Genomic DNA, 24325 nt, shown 5'->3' on the forward strand with positions numbered 1-24325 from the left:
TAAGCAGCAGTTGGCGCAGATTTCTCGCTTTTCACACAGAAGAGGAAAAATTTTGGGGTGAGGATGAGAGCGGCAGGATGTGTGTCTTTTAATCAGGATCGCTTAAACAGGACCTTAATTCGCGGACTCAAGGGTCAAGCTCTGCCAGAAAACAATGTATTTTCGGAGGTGGGTGATTTTATGACTATATTCGTGATTTTATTTGCTATTTACCACTCTGAGCCGAGGCGAAGCGCTGAGGGGAGTAGGGGGCGTGGCCTAGGGGGGCGTGGCCTAGGGGCGTGGCCCGGGCCGCGCACGCGCGATGGGCGCGTAAACAGCGGCGGGTTCCTTGAGGGCCCCGGGGGTCGCTCCAGGTGAGGGGGGTCCGGCAGGTGAAGGAGGTCCCCAGGTTAGGGGGTCTCCAGGGGGTCCCCCGCCATGGACAGCCCGGCTCTGCCCATCCGCCGCTCCCGCCGCGAGCTGGTGGAGGCCGTGAGAGAGCGGCCCTTCCTCATCGTCACCGGCGAGACGGGCAGCGGCAAGAGCACGCAGCTGCCCAGGTACCTCTTCGAGGCAGGTAACGGACCCCCCCCCCCCCCCGCTGACCCCGAGGGTGGGGTATGAGCAGGGATAAACGCGGATGGTCCTCCGTGTCCCCTCAGCTTCGGGCTGGGCTGTGCTGAGAGGAGGGTGATTGGACCCTTTAAATAAAAAAACCCCTGTTGCCATGTGTATGTTGTGTAGGTAGGGGTGTGTGAGCTGACTCGGAGCAGCACAGTTCACGGTGCCGATAACTCCAGGGTCTGGGTTCGATCCCTATACGGGACATTCACTTAAGGGTTGGACTCGATGGTCCTTGTGGGTCCTTCCCAGCTCAGAATATTCTGTATGACCTCAGTGTCCCAGTTCATCTCAAATCACTGGGGTTCTATCAAGCTGGAGAAGGCTCTGGGGTGACCCTAACGTGGCCTTCCAGTACCTGAGAGGCTCCCAGAGAGCTGGAGAGACACTTTGGACAAGGGTCTGGACTTACACGACAAGGGGAATGGCTTCCCACTGCCAGAGGGCAGGGTTAGATGGGATATTGGGAACAAATTCTTCCCTGTGAGGGTGGTGAGGTCCTGGCACAGGTTGCGCAGAGAAGCTGTGGCTGCCCCTGTATCCCTGGAAGTGTCCAGGGGCAGGTTGGCCAGGGCTTGGAGCAACCTGGGCTGGTGGAAGGTGTCCCTGCCCATGGCAGGAGGGTTGACACGGGATGATCTTTGAGGTCCCTTGCAGCCCAAACCGTTGTGTGACTCTGTGCTCTCCGCAGGCCTGGCCAAGCACGGGGCCATCGGTGTCACCCAGCCCCGGCGCGTCGCCACCATGTCGGTGGCGCAGCGGGTGGCCGAGGAGATGGGCTGTGCCCTGGGCACTCTCGTGGGGTACCAGGTCCGCTTCGACGACTGCACCTCCGAGGTAGGGCCCTGGGGGCTGGCATCCTGTGGGAACAGGGGGGGTCAGTGGGCTCTGGCTCAGGGGTTTGCCCCTGGGCCTCTCCATGGGGTGGCACAGCCCCGGTGCCTCTCCGGGGGCTTTGCGTGTGGAAGGTCTCAGAGGCTGCACCAGCTGTGGTGGAGCTGCAGCTGTTTGTGTTGTATAACTCATTTGGTGAGGTTTTTCGCACCATGTAAGTTATTTGATGAAGTTTTTTGAACCCCTTGCAAGTGAAATGTTGCCGAGCACCTGTGGTGTGGTGCATGATGATCGCCTGTGGTGCAGTCTGAGAGTGTGTCCTGGAAAAGATGTGATGATCCAAGTGTTTGCTTGACTTTGAAATAATAATCCAGGATAACAGCTGATTGTCTGATTAAACCTTTCAGGACACTGCCATCAGGTATATGACTGATGGCTGCCTGTTGAGGCAAATCCTGACAGACCCCCTCCTCAGCAAGTACAGCATCATCATTTTGGATGAAGCCCATGAGCGCAGCCTCAGCACTGTGAGTGTCACCTTATTTCTGTCCTTTGGGGTCACTATTTCTCCTTTTCTGTGGTCTGCTTATACCTTCCTTTCACTTCTGCACAATCCCCAGGGATTTTGACTGACTTTTGCTGTCCTAAGACCATAGAACTTTATTACATGCTCAATAATCTGAAAATAAGATGTGACCTGTAGTCCCGTTGCAATTGGCATAGCTCTTCTTGTATTTGAAAGCATTCCAACAGCTTTCCTGGCTGGTGGATGCTCTCCCAAAATGTCCAGGAGTTTGAAGCCAGCACAGTGAACACAAACTTTCTAGAATCTTTATTTTTCCACTCACTAACAACACCCTGAAACATCTTTCTTGCTCTAGTGTTTCTAAGGGTGTGTTCACCACTGTGCAAAGAGATTATGGCTTTTAGGACCACGGAAGTGTCCAGACTGACCTAAGTCCCAAAAGCTCTCAAAAGTCACCCTGACCCTTCTGTAGGCAGCACAGGGACACTCGAGTCACTCAGTCCTCAGGAGATTGTGTTGTGTGTCAGACAATCTGCTGCTCCAGCAAACAACCTGCCAGCCCAGCTGTGGAAAGGGGAAAATGTTCTCTGAATCCCAGTTCTGCCCTCAAGCATCTGAGAGTATGGCACATAAACTGAGTAAGGTGATTTAAGAAGTTACTGCTCCATCACCTGCGTCCCTGTAAGGAGCAGGTTTTTAATCCAGAGCACCCCAGAGTAAAATAAACTTGCTGAAATCATCACAATAAGTGGTGAAACAAAGGAGGGTGCACGCACAGTCAGGTGATACACTGAAAAATGGGGTGAAAAATGGGTCTGAGTTGACTGCTGGCAAATGACTTGACCACGAGAGTATAAAAATGAAAAACAAAGAATTTAAGGTATACTAGTTCTGTCTATGGGCTGTGAGAAGAGCTGATAAAAAACTAATTAAATTCTAGAAACCAATTAGTGTGCTTACAAAATGACCAGGGTAAAAAATAAGTTTTCTTCTGAGTGCTTAGGCCTGGAATACGGGATTTTCATTGGAAAGAAAAACGGTCCCTTCCAAGTGCTTCAGGCACTTCTAGTAAAGCTGGGGTGTTAACATCAGTTGCTTCTGTTTTTCTCTTAGGATATTTTATTTGGTTTGCTGAAGAAACTCTTTCTACAGAAGAAACCCCCGGACAGGAAGACGGAGATGAAGGTGGTGGTGATGTCGGCCACCCTGGAGGTGGACAAGCTCTCCGAGTTCTTTGGACACTGCTCAGTGCTGCACATTCCAGGGAGGAGTTACCCTGTCAAGGAGATATTCTGCAACCTGCTGAGCCCCAGGGACGTGGGCAGCTCTGCCTATGTCACAGAGGTCTGGTGGCTTTGTTTTCTGGGTGTGTTCTCTGGTTTTGGTGTGATTTAATCTGGGACAGCCCACAGGAATCAGCTGCTGGATTGTGTATCTGAGCATCCCTGCAGAATATAGGGAAGAGTTAATTAGTATGATGAGTTTGAGGAAGGTTGCAGCTGTTATTGGCTTGTCTGTTGTTTGTTCCAGGCTGTAAAAGTCACGCTGGATGTCCACCTGAACGAACCAGAAGGCGACATCTTGGTCTTCCTGACAGGTGCGAATTTTTCCTTCTACAACCCATGGTTATTCCAGGTTATTCCACAGCACTGCCAGCAAAACAGACTGTCTGCTTCGTCCCAGAGCAGTGAGTGGAGAAGGGAAAGGTGGGGGTTGATGCACACAGTGATCATTTTCAGAGCATTTTAGGAATATCTGTACCCCTGAGGCCAGATAAGAAAATCATTAACTTGAAAATTTTCATGTTCTCTTCCCTTCTTGTGCCAGATTGACTCTGTGTTGTCTGCATGTTTTATTTTGTTGTTAATTCAGGAAGAGGGAATTACATCAGTGTATAGGCCAGGCCCTTAGGCACTCATCCTTTCAGGAACAGCCTTGGTGAGAGGCTGGATGTCACCTCCTAAACTTAACTCTCATTACGCCCTTCTTTTAATGGTGTTGACAGCTCTGTAATATTGACAAACCAATCTTGTTTAAAGATGTTGCAAACTAGGAAGGCAGAGTCGTGACTACTTCAGTGCTCTTCTATGTCTTTTAGGTCAAATTGAGATAGAAAAAGCCTGTGACTTGCTCTTCAAGAAAGCAGAGTCTATTGATTACCGCTACGAGGTGCACGATCAGGCCGTGGAGGGGTTGCTTATCCTACCTCTGTATGGCTCAATGTCAACAGGTAAGAGCTTATAATGTCACAGGGAGCTTAATTCACACCAGTGTGAACTGCAAGAGTTGTTACAAACAGCATCCTCATCAAATCTTTCTGAAAAAATGCCGTTAATTAACCCATTTGTTACAATACTGTGGCACTACTGGGTTTTTTGGTGGTGTTCATAAACTAATCAAACTTCTCTGGGCTTGCACTGCAGCCTCCAGTTCAAATTCATATCCACTGGATGAGGCCTCACATGGCATCAGGATCCTCAGCTTGGGGAGGGGATGGTGTGTAACTGAAAGTTCAGATGCCCTCACTCTTTGTTTTAGGTGGAAAAAACGTTGCCAGGAGGTTTTTGGTGATGAGAGCAGAGCTGGGAGGGAAGATAGCAGTGGTGCAGTGTCACACAGTGTAGGAAGGTGCAGGTTATCAGAGGCAGGCACTCTGTTTTATTTGGCAGCAGTACCACAGTTAGTTCCCAAGAGTTAAAACCAGAACCCTCTTGACCTTTGCTGTATTTTCAGATGAATTCGAGGGCAGTGTTAGAATATGTGGGTGCAGTTTGGAGGCTGCCAAGGGGCTGAGTGAATGCTCAGAAGAGCAGAGCAGCAATTTTCCCCTTAAAAGTGCTGCTGAGATCTTGTAAAGATCTGCAGAGGGAGCAAAACAGATCTTTTGGAAAGAGCAAAGTTGCATAAAAGAAAAGTGTAGCTTCTTCATTATTCCATGAAATTGATTCCTGACTGAGAGGGATATTTTATTTTTATTTTGTGGTAGTTCCTCAGAGGACGTTGTATTTCAATATGTCTAAGTACACATTAGAAAATCTTCCTTAAAGAGATTTTTATATTTTTCAAAAATAGTAAGGGAGAAAATTTCAGGGGAAAGTTGAATTTCCTCCTCTTTTTTTTTTTGTTCCTTGGAAAGCCAAATGAATGGATGGGAGCTGCATGTGCTGCTTTGGTACATGTTAAATGAAGATTTGCTGGAAACATGAGGGAGTTAATGAATTTTTTTTTTAATGTTCACATTCATTTGCTCTGGTGGTTAAAACCCTTCAAATCCTTCTTGAAGATTTTGTTCAGACCAGAGACATCTTGTTTGTTTTCCTGGTTAGGAAACAACCAGGAGAGTTGGCCTTTTTCCAAATCTGGGATATTTGAGCAGTAAAGAAAATATTATCTGATTTCTGGCATTTGCTAAAATAACACCAACTATATTTTAGGTTGTTGTGTGATTCACTTTCTAATGTCATTCAAGTGACTTTCACTCAGCATTTGAGTGAATTTGGTGGAAATCAGTGCTGTAACATAAACTGTTTGACTGACTCCCTGTCGTTTCAGATCAACAGAAAAGGATATTTTTGCCAGCTCCTACGGGCATTAGAAAATGTGTGGTGTCCACAAACATTGCTGCAACATCTCTGACCATCGAAGGAGTCAGGTATTGTCTTGTGTCCTTCAGAAAAGCTGTGACAGAGGGGATAATTCAGGAAGTTCTGACTTCATTTCTGTACCTGCCCTGTTGCCCTTTGTCATGTGTGTGCGTAGTGAGAAAACCCTTAATACCATTATATAGCCTTAGAGATGAATGATGGGTTTTGGACCCTAATTTGAAATCAAAGCTTGGCTTCACTGAGTAACCCCGTGGTACCTGTCTGTGTGCTGAGAGCTCTGTCCTTTCCCTCTCTCAATTTTTTTGCTCAGGTACGTCGTAGACAGCGGGTTTGTGAAGCAGCTGAATCACAACCCCCGAGTTGGCTTGGACATACTGGAGGTGGTTCCCATTTCGAAGTAAGTTTTTTTTAAACATGTCTTGGTGTTCCTGGGAGTTGCTGTGACAGCACCATGTATTGGTGGATCTTTTAAAAAAAAAATAAGTAAATAAAAAGATGAGGAGCAGCCTTGAGGTTCTGTGATTTAAAGCAGTTTTGTTTGTTGCTACGTAGGAAGTGGTTCAGGATGTATAATTTTCTATAAGCTTCAGACATTAAGAAGGAACTGACAGTGCATTGTCTGCAGCCTGAACAGGGGCTCACATGTCCTCTTGTGTTTGAATACAACAACCTGATTCAGAGAAGCTTAAAAAAGTCTTCCGTGCACAGAAACGCTGCTCCTGCCCGTCCTCGTCCAGCTGGAGTTCTCAGCTGCTGCACAGTAAAATACCTTCTGCCTGCAAGCACAGAAATTGCTGTTATTTGTCATAATCACCCTGTGGGTGATACTAGAAGGGATTCAGAGTTTGGATGTTGGTTTTTCTGGAAGGAGCGAGGCGAAGCAGCGAGCTGGCCGAGCCGGCAGGACCTCGTCCGGGAAGAGCTACCGGCTGTACAGCAGGGAGTTCTGGGAGCAGTGCATGCCTGACCACACTGTCCCAGAGATCAGGAGGACCAGCCTGACATCTGTCATCCTGACCTTGAAGTGCCTCTCCGTGCATGATGTCATCAGGTGACCTCTGGGCAGGGGATTATCCCTGTCTCCCCGAGTCTGGGCAGCGCGGCACCCGGAGCCTGTTGGCAGGAGGCAGGATTAGGTTCCCCAGCCAACTGTGACACTTCAGTTCAATCAGCTTTTCTGCTTGTTCTCCCCAGCCTGTAATTCCAGGTTGGATCTTGAGCTCAGGTTTGGGCTTCTGCCAAAGCTGGCTCGCTCCAAAATTCAATATATAGTTTGTAGCATTCCTTTAAAATATTGATGTTTATGCCCCAAAAGCTTCATCTCTATGGGATGGTTTAATTTTAAGATCATACAAGTGCACAAAATACAGTTGAGCTTTGTGTGTACCATGCTGGGATTTGTCATCAATCAGAATTCCCCAGCTTGAGGCAGGACATGCAGTAACACACCCTTATGCTGCAGATGATTATGTGCACTTTGGTCAAAAACCTGTACTGGGAGGTGAAAGAAGTATTCTAATAAATATGAAAACTAACAAAGCTATTCTGGGTCTGAACGGATATTTTTTTTTACTTCATTTTTTTCTACAGATTTCCCTATTTGGACCCCCCTGAAGAAAGACATATTTTAGAAGCTCTCAAGGAACTTTACCAGTGCAGTGCTATTGACAGGTAAAAAATAAAGGGGTGCAGTCACTACAGGAATTTAATGGTTTAACTGGTGTCAGTGTTTGTTTGTGTGGACTGAGGGACTTCCCCAGCAGTAGAATGTGTTTCCTCATTTAGCTTCCAGGAAGTTACTACTGGGGTTTAATATAGGCTGTAAAATCAGGGTTAGAGTTGGGCTTAGGGATTGAGAGATACAGATCAATTTGTCCACATTGTCCTGGAGTTCCTGAGTGACCTCAGACAAATTACCTCAACCCAGTGCTGGAGCTGCTGATGGCAGATCCTAGACTGTTGTGATGGAGGAATTTGGGCTTTAGCTGTGAGGTCCATCCAAGAACTCAAGGCAGGAAGCAAGATCTTATCCTGAGCTTCCAGGAATTCTTCTTGCAAGAATTAAATAAAAGCTGGCTGTGCCTGGCATGGAGCAGGCACAGGCAAACTGGGGACACTTGTTCATGTCTCCAGCACCTGTCTGGGCACACACATCCAGAGGGAAATGCTTATTCCATGTATTCCAATCAGGATGTGGTGGCTGACTTAGGTGTGCGTGCTCCTATTTACATGGAAACACAGATCTGGTGTTTCTGTCTTTTTTCCTGGGATAAGGAGAGGCCATGTGACAAGACTGGGAGAATTCCTGGTGCAGTTTCCCCTCCCTCCCAACCTGAGCTGTGCTGTCATAAAAGCTGCTTCCCTTGACTGTGAGGATCTCCTGCTTCCCATTGCAGCCATGCTGTCCGTGGAAAACGTCTTCATCCGGCCAGGTAGGAAGCCCCTTATCCCCAAAGCAGCCCCAGTATGTTTTTAAAGCTTTCCATGAGCTTGGAGTCAGGGCACATTGCATGCCAGGAATTGGACAACAGCTGTTCCAAAGACTCCAGAGCAGCATGGAATTGGGTTGCCTTTGTCCCAAGGCTGTGAGCTGGGAGGCAACGTTTGCGTAAGCGGGAGAATGCTGAGAGGTCATGAGGGGGAAACTGTGTTACAGGAGGGAAAAGAGTAAAAAAAAAACCAGAAAACCAAAATTCACCACAGCAGATGTTTTGCTGTTGGTCTGAGTACAGGCAACAGGGACTGATTAATTTGTTTTTAATGAACGGGGTCACCTCTGGATTATCTTTCCTGTCAATAACTCTGTTTAACCAAACAGACCTTTTAAGTTACTGTGAGAAGCTCAGCTTGTCACTGCCTCGTTTCCAGTGTTTTTCTAAATGGAAAATACAGTTTTGCTGTGGTTCCAAGGTAGCACCTGTCATAGTGCTAAACCCAGTCTCTCACATCCTCCTTCCCATCTCCTCTCCCCTCCTGTCTGTCCCCCTTCGTGCTCCATATATTTGTATATGTCCTGTCTTTGTGGGAGACCTTTGTCCTTCCCAGTCTCTCCCTGGCTCTTGTCCAGTTATCCCTGTAGTCCATTAACTGTCCCTGGTAGCACAACAGCCCCAGACACTGCTGACACCGCTGATAACCTGGAATCTGCTCTGGGGTCCTTCCCATTCCCACAACTGTCTCTGTGCTTTCCCATCCTCCCTCTGGCAACGTGCCCTTGTTCTCTGATGCATTTGTAACCCTTCAGCACCCCTGAACTCTGGGAAGAACATGGAATTCCCACCCTGAAGGCACCTCAGGGTGTGTAGGATCAGGCCTCCTTCATCCATGGTACCTTTAATACCCACAAACTTCTGCCATCCTCTACAACAGCAGCTGCAAAGGCCTTTGCAGTTGTGTCTCCCTCTCCTGAGGGGAAAAGGTTGTGCTGGAGAAGAAATTCTCAGGGTATTCAAACCTTGAAATAACACTTTGGAAGTGTTGCTTTTGCCCAGCACATTCCTAGCACTTAGTGAAGGTGGATTCCCACTAAACTCACAGATGCACATGTTTTTCTAGACTCTTTATTTAAGACCTCCACTGCTGTGGCCCTGGGACAAAAGCTGAGTTAAATAGGTTAGATGGGGTGGTTTCAGCAGTCTTGTTTTTTCTTTCTCAGGGTAAAACTTCCACTTGATCCTTGGGAGCTGTTTGTTTAAGGTCCCTGTTCCTTTGTCTTTCCATGTCACCATCTGAGCTGATTGTGAGAGAAAAATATGTAGAACCTTTCCAAGAGAGCAGAATTCTTCATCTCCATTTGCTGACTGATGAGATTAATGACAGATTTAATAGCATCTACATGCTCTTGTTCAGCAGGAATGGAAGGAGGAAGAGCTGTAAATGCAGCTGTGGAGGAGAGACAAATCTAAAAATAACATAAATAAAGAGCCCAGGCTGCCAAACACACTTTGGAGAGATGCTAAGAGGACATTAGGGAGCACTACCTAAAAATGACTTTAAGTGAGATATAACTTACTTCCTCAGGTGATCCTCAGAAGCAAAAGGAGGCTGAGCTTCAACACCAGGAACTTTCCTCACAAGTGGGAGGATGCAATGACTTTGCAACCCTCTTAAATATTTTTGAACAGTGCAAAGCAAGGTATAAAATGATCCCTTACAGTAAGTGGTTTTGCATTGCTCATAAATCCCAGGTGCTGCCAGTCCTTAGATGTGCTGCACATACACGTGTGTCCTCGTGCCTAATTGCAGATTTATTCCTTCTTTGAGCTGTAATTTCTGTCATTATTTAAGCCAACAAAGTATCTGCTGTGTAGGTTGTTGCCTTTGTGTGACCATAACGAAAAACAGAGGCAAGTTTCTGCCTTCAGCTTCCAAAGGGCTTCTTTATAATACAAGTATTTCTGTTCTCAGCAAGTCTCCCTCAGCCTGGTGCCAGAGACACTGGATCCATTGGAGGGCTTTAAAATCTGCTTTTAGCGTGGAAAAACAGCTCCGGGAAATCACCAGTAAACTGAAAGAGGTAAAAAATGTAATTTCTAGTTATGTTTGAGTTATGTAAGTTTATATTTCAGACATGTACTGGACCACTGAGCCTTTGCCAGATGGCTGCTGCCTTCCTCCTGTAGGAACTAATCCACTTAAATATTTTTTTAGAGCATCCTTGCTTGTGTAACTAACAGGTATGATGGTGGGAATAGGCAAAAAGGAGAGTTTTTCCCCCTTTCCTCATGGTTTCTGTACAGTGAGAAACCCAGATTTTAAAATCCATGGGGTAGAGGGGGGTGTAACTGCTTTTTCTTTAGGAAAGATCCTGATTTGTGTTGGTTTTCCTTTGCACAGCTGCCAGACTTCCCCAAAGAGACATTTGAAGGCTCCAGAACTGAGATACTGAGGAGGTGCCTGTGTGCAGGATACTTCATCAATGTAGCTCGGAGGTGAGGAAGGGAGTTTGGAGAATGGGTTGGGAAAGATGTCACACACATTATTTATATATATTTATGTACAGAGGGCTGCGTGTTGAGAAAAGGAGTAACTGCAGCTGCAGGAGGTGTTTCTGTGCAGGGCTGGAAGCTTTGTAGGGTCTCTGCTTTTGACTGTCATTACTGTTCCAAGGATGCAAAAAACTTCCCCAGGAATGTCATTTTTCTACCTGTGGGATGAACTCCCAAGCTGATGGGTAGTTCCAGATGTTAAACTAAAGGGCTTGGAAATTTCCAGTTATCATGGCTGTCAAAGACCCCACTCCCAAACCCTGTCCTTATTGTGTTGCTATTTCTGCAGTGCTACTGTGGTAAATCAGATAATCAGATATATTTTATTCCTCATTGAGTTTTTTTTTTACAGTTTAATTCTGGAATCCCCTTTCTCTCCTTAGATATTTGACTTTCTCTATTTAGATATTTGACTTTTGACTTTCTCTGCATAGATATTTGAGTATTTTGTCTATGGTGCAGCTGATTAGTTCAGTTCAGTCTTGCTGTCGGTGTCGCTGTCTGATCACAGCAAAGTGTGTTTTGTTATTTGTTTGTTTATTTATTTTTTCCCCAACCCTTTCAGATCTGCAGCCAGGACATTCTGCACAATGGACGGACATGGCAGCATTGTCTACATCCACCCCTCATCCACAGTGAGTTTCCAAAGTCTGTTGGTAAAGTAGCAAAGGGTCTGTAACAGGAATAAGAGGCAGGTCCCACAAACTCTTCCTGGTGCTTGGTCTGGTGCAACGTTCATTTGGAGAGTGGGGAAGAGCCTCTTCAAAATTCTCTTCAGAGAACTAATTCAAATTTGGTGAATGTTTGGCTTATGATACGAGTGTAACACAGACTGAACTTTCTCTCTGGGCAGTTTTAAGCAAGTCATTCCACCTTAATTTCCCCTGAAAATTAAGGATAACGTCACCTCGCATCTGAAGCGTTGAAAAACGCTCCAGTGAAGGGGGTCTCTGGAAGTAAAAAAACCCTTTTCAATCAGCTCAGAAATAACCTTTTTTTAACTGATTTTTCCAGCTGTACAACCAGGAGACTCTGCTGGAGTGGATCATCTTCCACGACGTCACCGTGACGTCCAAGATCTACGTGCGGACGGTGTGTCCCGTGCGCTACGAGTGGGTCAAGGACCTGCTGCCCAGGCTGCACCAGATCGATGCCTACGAGCTGAGCAGCGTGGCCAGGGAGGAGGTGACAGAGGAGGAAATCACCAGGTGGAAGCACAGGGAGGACCTGAAGAGGCAGTTTGGTGAGCACAGGGAGTCCGTGTCTATGGTTGTGTGGGCTCCTGTTATGTCACTGGGTTCATTCTGGCCTGGAATGAATTGTTTTCATGTCTGCATGTTTGATATGTGTGGTTCTGGCTGTTCTCTTTTCTCTGCAATCCTTGTTTTCTGTCTCTGCAGTGTGAATAGTGGTGTTTCCTTACTGGCCCTTGCTGAGGTCCTCCCTTCTTCTGGCTTCCTAGAGCTCACAGGGGCAAAACTTTAACACAGAATTGACTAAAAGCATTTTGAATCTGATTATTTTGAGTTATTATCTGATTATTTAAGTTTATAAAGGCTTAACTAGTGGAAGGAAAGGCTGCAGCATGAGCTGAATTATTATTTGACTGCAAGATGGAATAATTACAAATATTCTAATGGAATAGAATAGAAATATTCCAATAATTACAAATAGTCTAATAAAGGGTTTCTAACCATAGATACCCAAATAAGACTGTCCTGAGAGAGAGAGAAGTCCTAAGGGGTTATGGAGAGGAGGGGAGGGAAAAAGATCAACCTAAAAAACCTCACTCACCAAAAAACATGAAGGAAAAAGCGTCACATTTTGGTGAATGTCTCCTTCTGACAGTGAGTTTAATGCCATATGTTTCAATAGTTTTAATTAAGACTGGTGCCTGCTGACTGATCTGCTGCTTGACATTCTCTGAATTCTTCTGTCAGCAGGTCCCTAAAGCAGCCAAGTATTCCAAGGGCCTCTTTCCTCCTGAGCTGACCCTTCCAAAACATCCACTTTAATGCTCAGCACAGGCACTGGCAATATTGATTCTCTTCCACTTCCTTAAAATGGAGACTGCTGGGCTCACAGAGTGTGCACTGTTGCATAAACCCACCATTTTAAATGATAAAAACGTGGCTTTCATGTGGTTATAAATAGGATAGGAAAGGATATTTGCATTATTAGGTAATGCAGAGGAGCACCATCCAGCTGAAGTCCAAGGAGCTGAGGTTTGCTCTCCATGTCCCTCCTGACATTGTGACTTCACCAGGCCATTGTCAATTCATTTGAGATTAATATTGACCTAACAGATGTTGTATTTCTGGGAGCTTCATAAAAATAGGTGGCTGGATAGCTGAGAAAGGCTTAATTAGTGGAAGGAAGGGCTGCAGCATGAGCTGAATTATTATTTGACTGCAAGACAGAATAATTCCAAATATTCTAATGGAATTGAATAGAAATATCCCAATAATTACAAATATTCTAATAAATAATCTAATGTTGATTAAAGCCCCAGGGACAGGCTGCAGTAGCTGCTTCATTCACACAGTTTTTCGGCTCTCAGAGTCTTTGATTAATTTTTTTATTATTGTTATTTTAAACTGAAAATATTTCTTGCTTTTCTTGCCTCCTGGGATAAGCCCTGCCAAGGTCTCAGTGCTGGGGGAGAACCTGCATTCCTGATGGTGTCTGATCCCAATATTGACTTTTCCCACTCCCTTATCTCCTTGTTGTCCAATCCCTTCCCCCTCCCTCTGGAAATTTTTCAGAGATAGTTTATTCTAAGCTTATTTCCTGTCCCTCTCCTGCCTAAACCTGAGTTTGAGATGTGTGATTTAAAGAGGAAATGGGTGCATAGAACACGAGATGCACGTTCTGTGTTCCAATAAAACCCAAGGTACACGCTGGGGATGAGAAGAGCCCAGCTGCAAATATTGACATGGGACTTCAGGCAGGGTTTTAGTTTTCATTTTTTCCCCTCCCTGCTGTGGTACAGTCTGTCCTCTCTGGAAGTCATTCAAATGCCTGCCTGGGACTTGAAATAAAAAAAAAAAAGGGGATTCTATTGGGTGTTTTTGGGGGTATTTTACCAACAGGAGGAATTGTAGTGCTGGGGGGGACGTGACACAAAAGAGTATTTTATTTTTTTCTCTCCTCTCCCCCCCCCAGAAAGAGCCACAGACAACTCTGCCAAGAAGATGGAGAGAAGGAATGATGATCAGTCCATCCTGGATGCCAGAGCCCGTTACCTGGAGAGGAAGCAGCAAAGGGCACAGGGTTTAGGTGGCCCAGTGAAAGAAACGGGGTGATTCTGGTGGCAGCTCCACTCCCATGTGAGGGAGGGCAGTTTGTGCAGCTCTAGGGATGTTTGCACGATGCAAAGTGACTCACAGGAATGGAGGGAAACTTCTGCTTTGTGGTTATTTGAATGCAGAAGAGTAAAACACAGCCTTCCTTTGCTGCATCCAGCAGGGAAAAGTGACCAAGCTGAATTTTGTTGCTGCGTGTCACTGGCAACAGTTTACTGGCTAGAAGGCTGTGGTGCCAATTCTGCAGCATTTAATTGACTTAGAAAGGTCTCAGTGCCAACAAAAATAAAATTTTCTTAAAGATTGGCTGGTTTTTTAATTTTTTTTTTAAGGAGTGGAACTGTAAGTTTTTATCCATTTCACTCAGTATGATGGTTGTACAGCCTCAGTGCTCATCCACTCCTCAGTTAAATGTGTAGGAAGGGCTCTTTTGATGATGGAACCATCAGGATTAAATCCAGAAGGACATTTGCCCCCTGCATTCCCTGCTGCACCACGTACAGGGATGGCTCTGGGTGAAGATGTCTTTGTGTGCCAAGTGTTCTGGCAATGTTTCCACATTCCTGCTAACATTGCATAATTTTTGTCAGGGATGACTTAGCACTGTGGGTTTTCCTGCTGGCAAAGGAACCCACCCCAGCAGTGGATCCCTTATGCCCCAGGGCTGGCAGCAGGGCTGCTCCTAATGGGCTGTTTGTCTGGATTTGGGGACTGTTATTTTTAAAAGATACGGATTTTGATCTCAAGAATGACTGTTCCAAATGTGTGGGAAGAACACAAAATACAAGCTTTTGTCCTTAAGCTGTGATGCTTTGTCATCATAAAGTTTGTCTCCTTCTCAGTAAAGAAATAGTCCTGTTTTATCACCTCAATAACCCTAAAATGTTCCAGTGTGGAGCTTGTACAAGACAATTTCCAAATAACCGGAGGAACATGCTGTCATTTTTTCCCACCTCTGTGTGTCACCTTCTTGCTTTCTGGGTCACTTGTTAAAAGGGATGTTGTAAAATATTCACCATTCCCCCTCTGCTCCACCTTGAGCATTCCAGGCTGATCAAAAGCTCTCAGGAAGCTTGGGATTCTTTGTGGGAAATATAACATTCCTCATAAAAAAAAAGTGGTAGATCTGATAATTGTTCCTTTTTTCTCTGATTGTGCCTATTAAAAAGGAAGAGATGGAGAAAGATGGGGAAGGACTTTGGACAAGAGCCTGGAGTGACAGGGCAAGGGGAATGGCTTCAAACTGACAGAGAGGAGGTTTAGGTTGGATATTGGAGAAAAATTCTTCCCTGGGAGGGTTTATTTTCACTCTGGTGCTCAAGCTCTGCTTTGGAGCAGCAGCACTTTTCCTTGACTCAACCTGTTTTGCTGTTTAATTTGATTCATGATATATTTGCAAGTCATGGCCACTCCTGAGTCAAAGGACATCTGCCCCACATGCTGGGTCTGAAATGAGCAGCTGCACTGGCCACTCTTCCTTGGGGCTGGAAATCTCTTGGCAGATCCTGCTGCTTTCTGGTTCCTTTTATTGTTTTCACTCTCTTGGTAGCAAAAAGGGAGGGTTTTTTGTTTTCCCTCTTGTGTTTCAGGGCTGCTCAGAGAGTTGGAAATGGGGAATTTAAGACAAATTGTGTGAGGAAATAACCATGAGATTGCAAAATAAGGTGTGAGGAAAGCTGGGGTGCCCCAAGCACACCCAGCTCTGGGCAGAGCACTTGGAATGCTGCATCATCACAGAGAAACAGCTAAAACTTAACTCTTTTTGTGTGCTGGAGGTAAATTGTGAGTTAATAAACACGGGAGGAAAGTGGGAGTTTGATTGTGTTCCTGCACTCATTAACAGTGGGCCGTGGGAACAGTCCCAGGGACCATCCCTGGGGTTTATGGAGGGACAGGGACAGTGGGGACACCCTGGGGGGAGAACATCATATCCCGGTGCCAGGGACACCCCAGTCCCTTGGTGTGTCCCCCAGAGCCTGGATCCATCACATCCCAGTCACAGGGACACCCCTGCCCCTCGGTGTCTCCCCAGGAGAATGGGATCTATCCCATCCCTCAGTGTCCCCAGGGGGGGTGGATCCATCACCCGAGTGACAGGGACACCCAGGGGAGGGGGGGATCCATCACATCCCGGTGACAGGGATATCCTAGGGGGGAATCCATGGACACTGCGGGTGACAGGGACACCCTGAGGGGGGGGATCCAAGGACACTCCCGGGTTGGGGGATTCATCACAGGGACAGGCTGGGTGACAGGGACACCCCACGCGGGGGTGGATCCATCACATCCCAGTGACAGGGAGACCCCGAGGGGGGTGGGATTTATCGCATCCCAGTGCCAGGAACACCCCGGAGGGGGGGTATCCAGGGACACCTCCGGTGACGGGGACACCCCGGAGAAGAGATCCAGGGACACCCCCGAGGGGGAGTACCCATGTCCCCCCTCCCCGGTGTCAGGGACACCCCGGGGGGGGTTATCCAGGGATGCCCCGGTGTCAGGGACACCCCGGGGGGGGTTATCCAGGGATACCCCCGGTGTCAGGGACACCCCGGGGGGGGTTATCCAGGGATACCCCGGTGTCAGGGACACCCCGGGGGGGGTTATCCAGGGATACCCCCGGTGTCAGGGACACCCCGGGGGGGTTATCCAGGGATACCCGGGTGTCAGGGACATCCCGGGGGGGGGTTTATCCAGGTGTCCCCCCCCGGTGTCACCTTGTCCCGGCCGCGCCGCACGGTCACGTGACCCCGGCGCGGGGCGGTGCGCGCGGAGCGGAAGTGACGCCGCCGGCCCCTCGGTCGCATGATGTGGCAAAAAAAAAAGGCCGGGAAGGAGCGCTGAGTGATGCGTCCCCAAATAGTCCCTTCCGGCGGCGCATCACCCCGGCCGCCCCACTAGCGCCGCGCGCCGGCGGATCCCTCCGCGCGCCCCCGGCGCGGCTGAGGCGGCTCGGGCGGGCGGCAGGTGCGCGTATCCTTCCGCCGTGGTATCCTTCCGCTGGCGGGGGCAGCCCTTCCGCACGGCCCCGCTCCGCCATCGCGGCCCCGCAGCGCCCGCAGCGCCGAGCCCGGCCCGGCACGGAGCCCCCGCCGCCACCATGGCACAGATCCTGCCCATCCGCTTCCAGGAGCACCTCCAGGTGGGCGCCGGCGCGGCCGCGCTGTTCTGTCCCCGCCGTGCCGAGAGGACGTACCCGGGCCCGCCCGCGGTGCCGCCGTGAGGGCTGTGGGGGGGCGCGGGGTGTTGGTGTCCGGGAGGGAAGCGCTGCCCGAAGGGCACCTTCCTGAGGGGCCGGGCCGGGCCTGCCGCCCTTGCCGGTGCCCCCCCGGGCTGGGCGAGGCCGGGAGGGGACGGGGAGCGCGGGTGGTTCCGCGGCGTGAGGGGAAATCCCGCCCCGGCCCCCGGGTCTGCGAGGGACGGGGGCGAGCCGGACAGGGCTGGGCTGCCTCCCTGCGCCGCTTCATTCTGGATATATTAATAATCTTAACACCTATCCTTGTGAGGGCGTAGTAAGTGGTTCTCCCGGTGCTGTCTGGGTGTAATGTCACGTCCCGGAAGGGGAGCTGCAGTGAGTGCGGGAGCTGCCGCGGCTCCCGCAGTGCAGCGGGGGCAGTGCAGGTGCCCAGGTGCCCTCTCTCAAATCCAGGCTCTCGCTGCACCGCCGCCACCGCGGTTATTTCCTTTCGCTTCCCTGACGCGGCTCCCTGAAGGCAGCGGTAACACGTCCTAGATGTGCAGGAACTCGGGGCTGCCTTCCCGAGGAACGCACCTCCCGCGTCCGTGGGTGCAGCCGGAGCGCAGGGAGGGGTCTGGAGGTGCAGGTCCGGTTGTGCAATGGGCACTTCCCCTCTGGCAGGTCTGTGGGGCGAAGTACTGCGAGCCACGGTTCTCCTGGCTGGGGCCGTGGTGTTAATTAAGCTCGGTTTCACTGCTGGGGAGGGTTTTTTTGTGTAATAAAAGCTACATTGACACACCTGGCTTCCGTACCTCTTCTGCCCCCGTGGTTCCAGTGCCTGTGTTTAGTTCGTGTTTGTGTAACCGGGCACTGATGTACTGATGGATTTCCATCATTTGTAGTGACTTCTTTTCCTGACTCAAACAGAAAAATTTCAGTTCCTAGGCACCTTGCAAAATACTTATTTTGTGGTGTAAATTACCACTATCCATAGGGTTTAAAAAAATGGTGCCATGATTACTTTCTGTCTGAGTGAGTGTTGAGTGTTGAGGAATTTTCCTTCAATATCAGGTGAGGAATTTTCCTTCAATATCAGGTGAGGAATTTTCCTTCGATATCAGTGGAAAAGCAGGCCAGAATTCCTAGCTGAGGTGTGCCTGCACTCCTTAGTGAGCAGCACTGACAGGGGAATCCCAGGAGCTGCCCAGAGCTTTGTCTCTGAGCAGTACCTTGTCCTGGTGGTGGCACAGCCCAGACCCAGGTGCTGAGAAGGTTCTGTGTCCTCAGGTGAAACTCATCCCTCTGTGTGCCCAGCTCCTACTAAAGCATTGTGGAAATGCACCTCTGATATATTATTTAAGCCCCAAACCTTGCATGTGACCCACTGCCAGGTCTCTAATGACATGAGTCCTGTTACATAATGAAACTCATCTGCCTCATGTCAGGAGTGCTGGGAGGGTTCAGGCCAATAGGACCGTTCTGCCCAAAGTCTGATTTTTGTGTTTAGTTGTGTTTTAATTTGCATTTTCTCTCCCTGCACCTCTTCACTGGTTGAACCAGTATCTTCTATAGCTGCACACTGAGCTGATCTCTCCTCAGGTGGGGTGTCCAGCCCTCTCAGCCTGGCTGCACGTGGCTCTTGCCCAGTTTGCTGCTCCTACTGAACTTCCTCATTTTATTTCATTGAGAAATTTTCAGAGGAATTGGAATTCTTGGAGTTCCTGTTTTTCTGATGAAGCTTCTGACATAAATTTCTAGAGCAGAAACGCTGCTATTGCAGTGGTTTTGTTTTAGTGTATCCCAGGCTGCTCCTAGGAAATCCTCATGGACTCAATAGTACAATTTCTTGAACTGTGCCTGACCTACATTGTCTAGGAAACTTGTCTTACAGGTGTTGGGCAACACTTGCAAGTTTGTAGCTGATGCTTTAATGCAAGGCAAGGCACCCACCCGAGCCTTATTCGTAAAAGGCAGGTGGTGAATGTGAAGGAGGAAGATTTTGCAGGCTGTTATTGAAATCTGATCCTGGCTGGTGATTTGGGAAGGAAGAGTAAAGGCTCCAGAAGCCCTGAATGTCTTGGGGACACAGGACAGTGCTTTGTACCCCAAATTGGAGCTAAAGATCTACTTTGGGCAAGAAGTTGGCTTGGCAGGGCCGAGTGAGCTTTCTGGGGAGTCTGAAACCAAACTGTGTTCTCAGGCTTCAGGTTTTGTTTGTTTGAGTCCCATCACATGCTCTGCAATCTCAACTGTCCCAAATATGTAGGTTTTATCTGTGTGGTGTCTACTGTACATCCCTGCCCGGCCTCAAAACATGTTGTGAGAAACTTCCCTTGGGAGTTTTCAAGGAGAAACCTGGTTCCTGTGCTATCAAAACTCACATTATAAAACTTTACAGTGCTACTTCTTTTTTTTTTTTTTTTTTTCCTTTTTGAAGTGGCTATGAGGAAACAATCCACTGTGCTTGTGGTGGGAGATCAGAGGTCAGTGTGTGGGATGATTGTAAATCTGGTTGCTCATATGCAGGTTTTAGGGATTCCTAAAATGTGCCTGTGAGTGCTTGAGGATGGAAGTAAGACACAGCTGCTTGTTGTGGTGGGTCAGTTGGAGCTTTTCTGAGATTACAAGTTCCTGATGAGTGAGAAGGACCCAGATTAGATGGACTGGGATTGCCAGGTCATTTAGACACAAAATACCCCAAAATATATAAAAATTGAACTTGGACCAGGCTTGTTGCTGTACTGAGTTAAGGCATTAATAAATATTCTTCTGAACCTAAATATTTAGAAAGAAATTTTTTAATTGTTCTGTAAGGCAGTACAGAGAACTGCCAGCTCAGGCTGTGTGCTTGATGCCAATACAGAACTGCTTTTTTTAAAACTAGGAAAAGGGTCCTTGTCTCTATTGTTCATTGATGGAGCAAACCTGAATGGCAGCTGTGCTGTCCTGGGGTGGTGGCACTTGGGTGGCTCCAGAGTCACACTGTGCCAGAGAATAAAACAGGACAGCCAAGGCATCATGGAATAAAATATATCAATTCAATACTTTACTCTAACAATGGCAAACAACAAAATATTTCCATGTATTGTGCTGACAGTGAGACAGTTTAATACAGCCTAAAACACTAAATCTCTGCTGTAACAGCATTAATTTGGAGCAGTTACATCTCTGGTGGATAAAAGTCAGGAATTAGAGGACTCTGCCTAATGCTGTTTGGGTGGGATTCTTGCTCTGCTTCTTAGTGGATCTACATTCCTAAAGCCAGTGAGTTTAGAGTATTCCCACAGAGGGAGAATCTGTAACAAAGAATGGAAATGTCTTGAGGAGAGTGTGTGAGTGTGTGTGTGTGTGTGAGCTAATTGGATAGGAGCAATTAGTTAAGCAGTTTATGAGCTGTTCTGGGCATGGCCCTCACAGCAGGCACTGCAGTGCACGGGCCTGCCCTGGTGGCTGCTCAGTGCCCTGTGCTGGCACTGGGGCCCCAACCACGGAGGAGGAGAGGGAGCCAGAGGTTCTGAGCTCCAGTGTCAGCAGCTACAGCCCCAGGGTGGTTTGGGACTCAGGCACACAACACAACCCTGTGGCTGTGAGAGGAGAGGCTGCCTGGACCTGCTCAAGGGAGGCACAAAATAGGAAGGATATAGAAATAAAGAGCTCTTGAATGGCAGAGAGGTCCCTTATCTGTTGAAAACATGACTTCCTAGGCTGTCACACGCTGTAACTCTTACCTTGCTCTGGGAAGAGTGATGTATTTGGGGCCAGGGGCTGGCTGTGGGACTCTTACACAACTGCACTACCAGAGCAGCACAAATGGGAATTTTTTGGTGTAACTTAAGTTTGCTTTTCTGATTTTCCTGTATGGAATTAAAAGAGCAGCTGAAACGTGGCCTGGTGTCTGCCTTGTTCAATCCAGCCCAGTGAAACATGGCCTGTGGCAGAGCTGATGTGACTCACTGCACATCCAGGAGCTCCTGCTTCCCAGAGGACTGGTAATTTTTCTGTTAGCTGGCACTGTCCAGCTCCATGATTTCTGGCTGCATGGGGATAAGGAGTCTGGGCAGGGACTGAGCAGCTGCCTGTGGCCACAAGAGCAGTGGTTGTATCCTGTCGAGGTGAAATGTGTGCTCAGCAGTTCCGTGTCCTTCCTCGTAGGCAAGGAGAAATTATGTGACAGCTAAGCACTGTCACAGGAAAGGGACTGTCACAGGAAGGGGTCAACAAAGAGACTCTTGTCAGCAGTTTTACCATTCAGTTTGATGTCACATGTATGTGACAGCTTCCCTGGGTAAGTTACCAAGAATGGGCTTGAGTTATCTTCCAGTGAAAAAATAGTCCTGGCAATCAGACGTTCACTCGCTGTGTTAGGATGATTCACATCTCAGTGCTGTTCACATAAATGCCATCCCAGAATTTCATGGTTCAGCAGAGCCTGCAGTTGAGTGAAGTATCTGATCTTGGGTTAGATGAGTCCTTCAGGGCGACGTCTCTGCTGAACACGGGAGCTGCTGCTGTCCCTGACAATCTGGTTCATGGTTCCACTCTGCTTCACAGAACACTTTATTCCATACAGTGACTGGTGTCACTGATCTTCCCAACAGATGTGGGTGCAAAATAACTCCCACTGGAAATCACTTGCCCAAGCACAGTGAGCAAGTTCTGCTTTCATATCTGCTTGAGAGGCAAGGAAGTGGTTTTTGTAGTAAAATGTAGGGCTGTCTTAAATTCCTTCTTTTTTTTTTTTTCAGTCTTTTAAACTTGTTTGTGAATCAGTGAAATGTAGCGAATGCAATATTAAATGTTTGGGGTTAATTGTAGTAAATTGGTTGGAAACCCACAACCCCCTGTACTCCTTTAGTTGCAGTGCAGCTCAGGAGTTTGTACATGGAATAGTATTGAAATTTTCACAATAAAAGCCTCCAAAGGAATATTTGCTGTCACATTTCCTCACAGTTATCTTCATCTGTGTTTGCCCTGCTCAGCTTTCTAAACATGCCTGCCTGGCTCACCTGGACTTTAGCCAGTCTGGGGAAGAAAACAACCTGTTTCTTCATTCAACAACCTTTCTTCTTCATTTCCAGGGAATGATCTCTGCTCAGGAGTTCTGTGCATCCTTGGTACAGCCAAGGAAAGTCCCTGTTGGCCTCACCAGTGGGTGAGGGAAGTGCCACTCCTGGCTGGTGACACTTGTGCAATCAAAGGCAGGGATTGTCACAGTTAGAATTGATTTCCTGACGTGGTTCCTACACTGGGGTCTGTTAAGATGAAAGATGAAATGTTGGCAGAAAGAGCTTGTGTGTACTTAAAGACTTCCCTGAGGGTTGTGCCTCCATCAGAAAACCTCTCCAGGCTTTCTTCAGAGCTCCCGTGCCAGTTGACTGAATCTTTGCAAAGAGACACCTCACTTTGAAAATAGTGAGAAGTTTAAGAAGTACCACTTTTAAAATCTCCCCCCACTCGCTGGGGTTAGTCCTCAGATGTGACACCCAGCAGATGGCAGTTTGATTGTGATTAAGGTAAATCTGTCCTGCAATATCCAAGTGACTTTGATTTGGTGGGTTTGTCTGGAGCTCCCTAAGAGGTCCTGCCATCTGCTTGGACCTGCTGCTCAGATTTGTTCTGTCCACAGTGTTTGAGTGTAGTGCTGTGAGTTACTGCTTGGCACTCAAAACTACCCCCCTCTACCAAATTAACGAGGAAATTTAGTGCTTGATAAATGATTTTGCACTTGTGAAACTTGCAGCCCCAGCAAAAGGAAATGCCACATCCCAGTAAGTCACTCCAGCTCTACCAGATCAAACTCCCACATCTTCCAACCTTCTCTCCCTGCAGGGGTGTGCCTGGATTCCATATAACCCTGCCTGGATTCCATATAACCCTACCTGGCTCCTGTGCAGTCCCATAGTCACAGGTCTAGAGAACACTGCTCAGTGTGGGAAGGGGAATTTTAAGTGGTCCACGTTGCTGGAGAATGTGTGGTCAGGTTCTGGGGTGCTGGGCCTCAAACACTTGTAAATCTGTCCAGAGTTCTGGACCTGTCAAGGGTTTGATTTTTCTTTCTTTCTTTTTTCACTATTTTTTTAGTAGCTGTAGCATTCGGACAGTTTTCTCTTGGAAGGGCTGATCAAAGACTGTCTCTCCCTTGAAGTCTGCTACCTTTATTGTCAGGTATTCCCTGGGGAACAGATCTCCCATGGAAGTGACTTTGTGAAGCTTGTTCTTGCTGTGCCACAGCTTGGATGTGACTTGTTCCTCGTGTGCTGTTGGAAAGCCTGGACAAAGGGGAAGTGGAGTAAAACACCCTCTTTATCAGGAGCTGCAAACAGGCAGAGCACAGCTGGGGCATGGCCTTCCCAGAGCTGTGCAGAGCTCAGCTGATAAGGGCTGAGTGCTCCAAACCACCACAATCACCCCAAAATGGCTTTGAAAGACTCGCCTTTCTCAGGAGACCTTGGGCTTGAAGGTCTCCCAGAAAGAAAAATAGTGATAATTCCTCTAATAGCCGAGAACTGCTCTGCAGCTTTTAAGGTGTATCCACCAACAAGCTGGTTGTCTCTGTGACAGTGTGAGGATGAACTGCCCATTCTGCACTTCCACTGTTAAAAATGCACTGAACTTTGTCTCACTGCTGCCACCCCAATACAGTAGCCTGGTGCAAACACCATAGAGTGCCATTAACTGAACTGTTTTGTTGCAAGAAACATAATTTCGGGGTGTGCATTCAAAGACTTGGGGCTCAGCAGAGAAGGAAGTGGTTTATTGACACCTTCTGTTAAGTAGGGCTGTGCATGAGCCATTTGTGGTTCCAGTGTGTCCATCTCCTGTGTGTTGGCTCTGCCTCCTGCTGTGAGACAGGACGAGCTAATTGCTAGACAGGGAGCTTTATTTAGCTCTGCAGGGATAAAGATGAAGCTCAGACACCTCACGTGTGATGTTAAGCTTGAAATAGTGATAGCTCAGGGGAATGAGTTCAGGGAGGAAAGGTGGTGAGAGTGAGGACTGAAGTGCAACTCCAGCACAGCTCCCAGGAGCAGGAGAGTTCACTGTGCCTTCAACATGTGCTGTGACTCCTGTGCAGGGCCAGGAGTTGGATTTGATCCTTGTGGGTCCCTTCCAACTCAGCATATTCTGTGATTCTGTGCTGTGAGGGGCTCACAAGTTGAGTTCTCAATGGTAAGTTGTAAGTGGACCTTGAAGGGAAGGTACCCAAGCACTTGATGCCATTTTTGGGCAGCGTGGTTGTATTGTCACCAAAAAAATACGTGAAGCCAGATGTCTCCTGCGACTTTCAC

At 47.9% G+C, this 24325-nt stretch overlaps 2 protein-coding genes across 7 annotated transcripts in view; both read left to right on the forward strand.

Moving 5' to 3' along the window:
• The first annotated feature begins 297 nt into the window (after positions 1-297).
• Positions 298-14165, forward strand: DHX40 (DEAH-box helicase 40). Of its 3 annotated transcripts, none has more exons than XM_032707542.1 (17): positions 298-559; positions 1295-1440; positions 1845-1964; positions 3077-3307; positions 3494-3560; positions 4062-4193; positions 5516-5615; positions 5879-5965; positions 6437-6619; positions 7159-7239; positions 7843-8000; positions 9589-9703; positions 9976-10084; positions 10405-10499; positions 11122-11191; positions 11571-11799; positions 13722-14165. In XM_032707542.1, exons 1-17 carry the CDS (start codon positions 421-423, stop codon positions 13859-13861), a joined length of 2202 nt encoding a protein of 733 aa, XP_032563433.1. In that variant the 5' UTR covers positions 298-420; the 3' UTR covers positions 13862-14165. The 3 variants fall into 3 exon arrangements, with proteins under 3 accessions (XP_032563433.1, XP_032563434.1, XP_032563435.1); XM_032707543.1 differs by having other exon boundaries at positions 320-559; positions 13725-14165; XM_032707544.1 differs by lacking the exon at positions 298-559 and adding an exon at positions 695-713.
• Positions 14166-16869: 2704 nt separating this feature from the next.
• The window catches only part of CLTC (clathrin heavy chain), a 30122-nt gene continuing 22666 nt past the window's right edge, over positions 16870-24325 (forward strand). For all 4 annotated transcript variants that reach the window (XM_032707335.1, XM_032707337.1, XM_032707336.1 and 1 more), the window contains exon 1: positions 16870-17000. In XM_032707335.1, coding sequence (XP_032563226.1) covers positions 16959-17000 — 42 coding nt within the window. In that variant the 5' untranslated portion in view covers positions 16870-16958. The remainder of the gene's footprint in view (positions 17001-24325) is intronic.

The sequence above is a fragment of the Chiroxiphia lanceolata genome, chromosome 20 (genome assembly GCF_009829145.1).
Source record: "Chiroxiphia lanceolata isolate bChiLan1 chromosome 20, bChiLan1.pri, whole genome shotgun sequence".
Lineage (NCBI taxonomy): Eukaryota > Metazoa > Chordata > Aves > Passeriformes > Pipridae > Chiroxiphia > Chiroxiphia lanceolata.

Coding starts and splice junctions, on each gene's coding strand:
- DHX40 (XM_032707542.1), top strand. CDS start 421: ATGGACAGCCCGGCTCTGCCCATCCGCCGCTCCCGCCGCGAGCTGGTG. Junction 5,966..6,436: donor GAGGTGGTTCCCATTTCGAA/GTAAGTTTTTTT, acceptor TTTTTCTGGAAG/GAGCGAGGCGAAGCAGCGAG. Junction 8,001..9,588: donor AAACGTCTTCATCCGGCCAG/GTAGGAAGCCCC, acceptor TTACTTCCTCAG/GTGATCCTCAGAAGCAAAAG.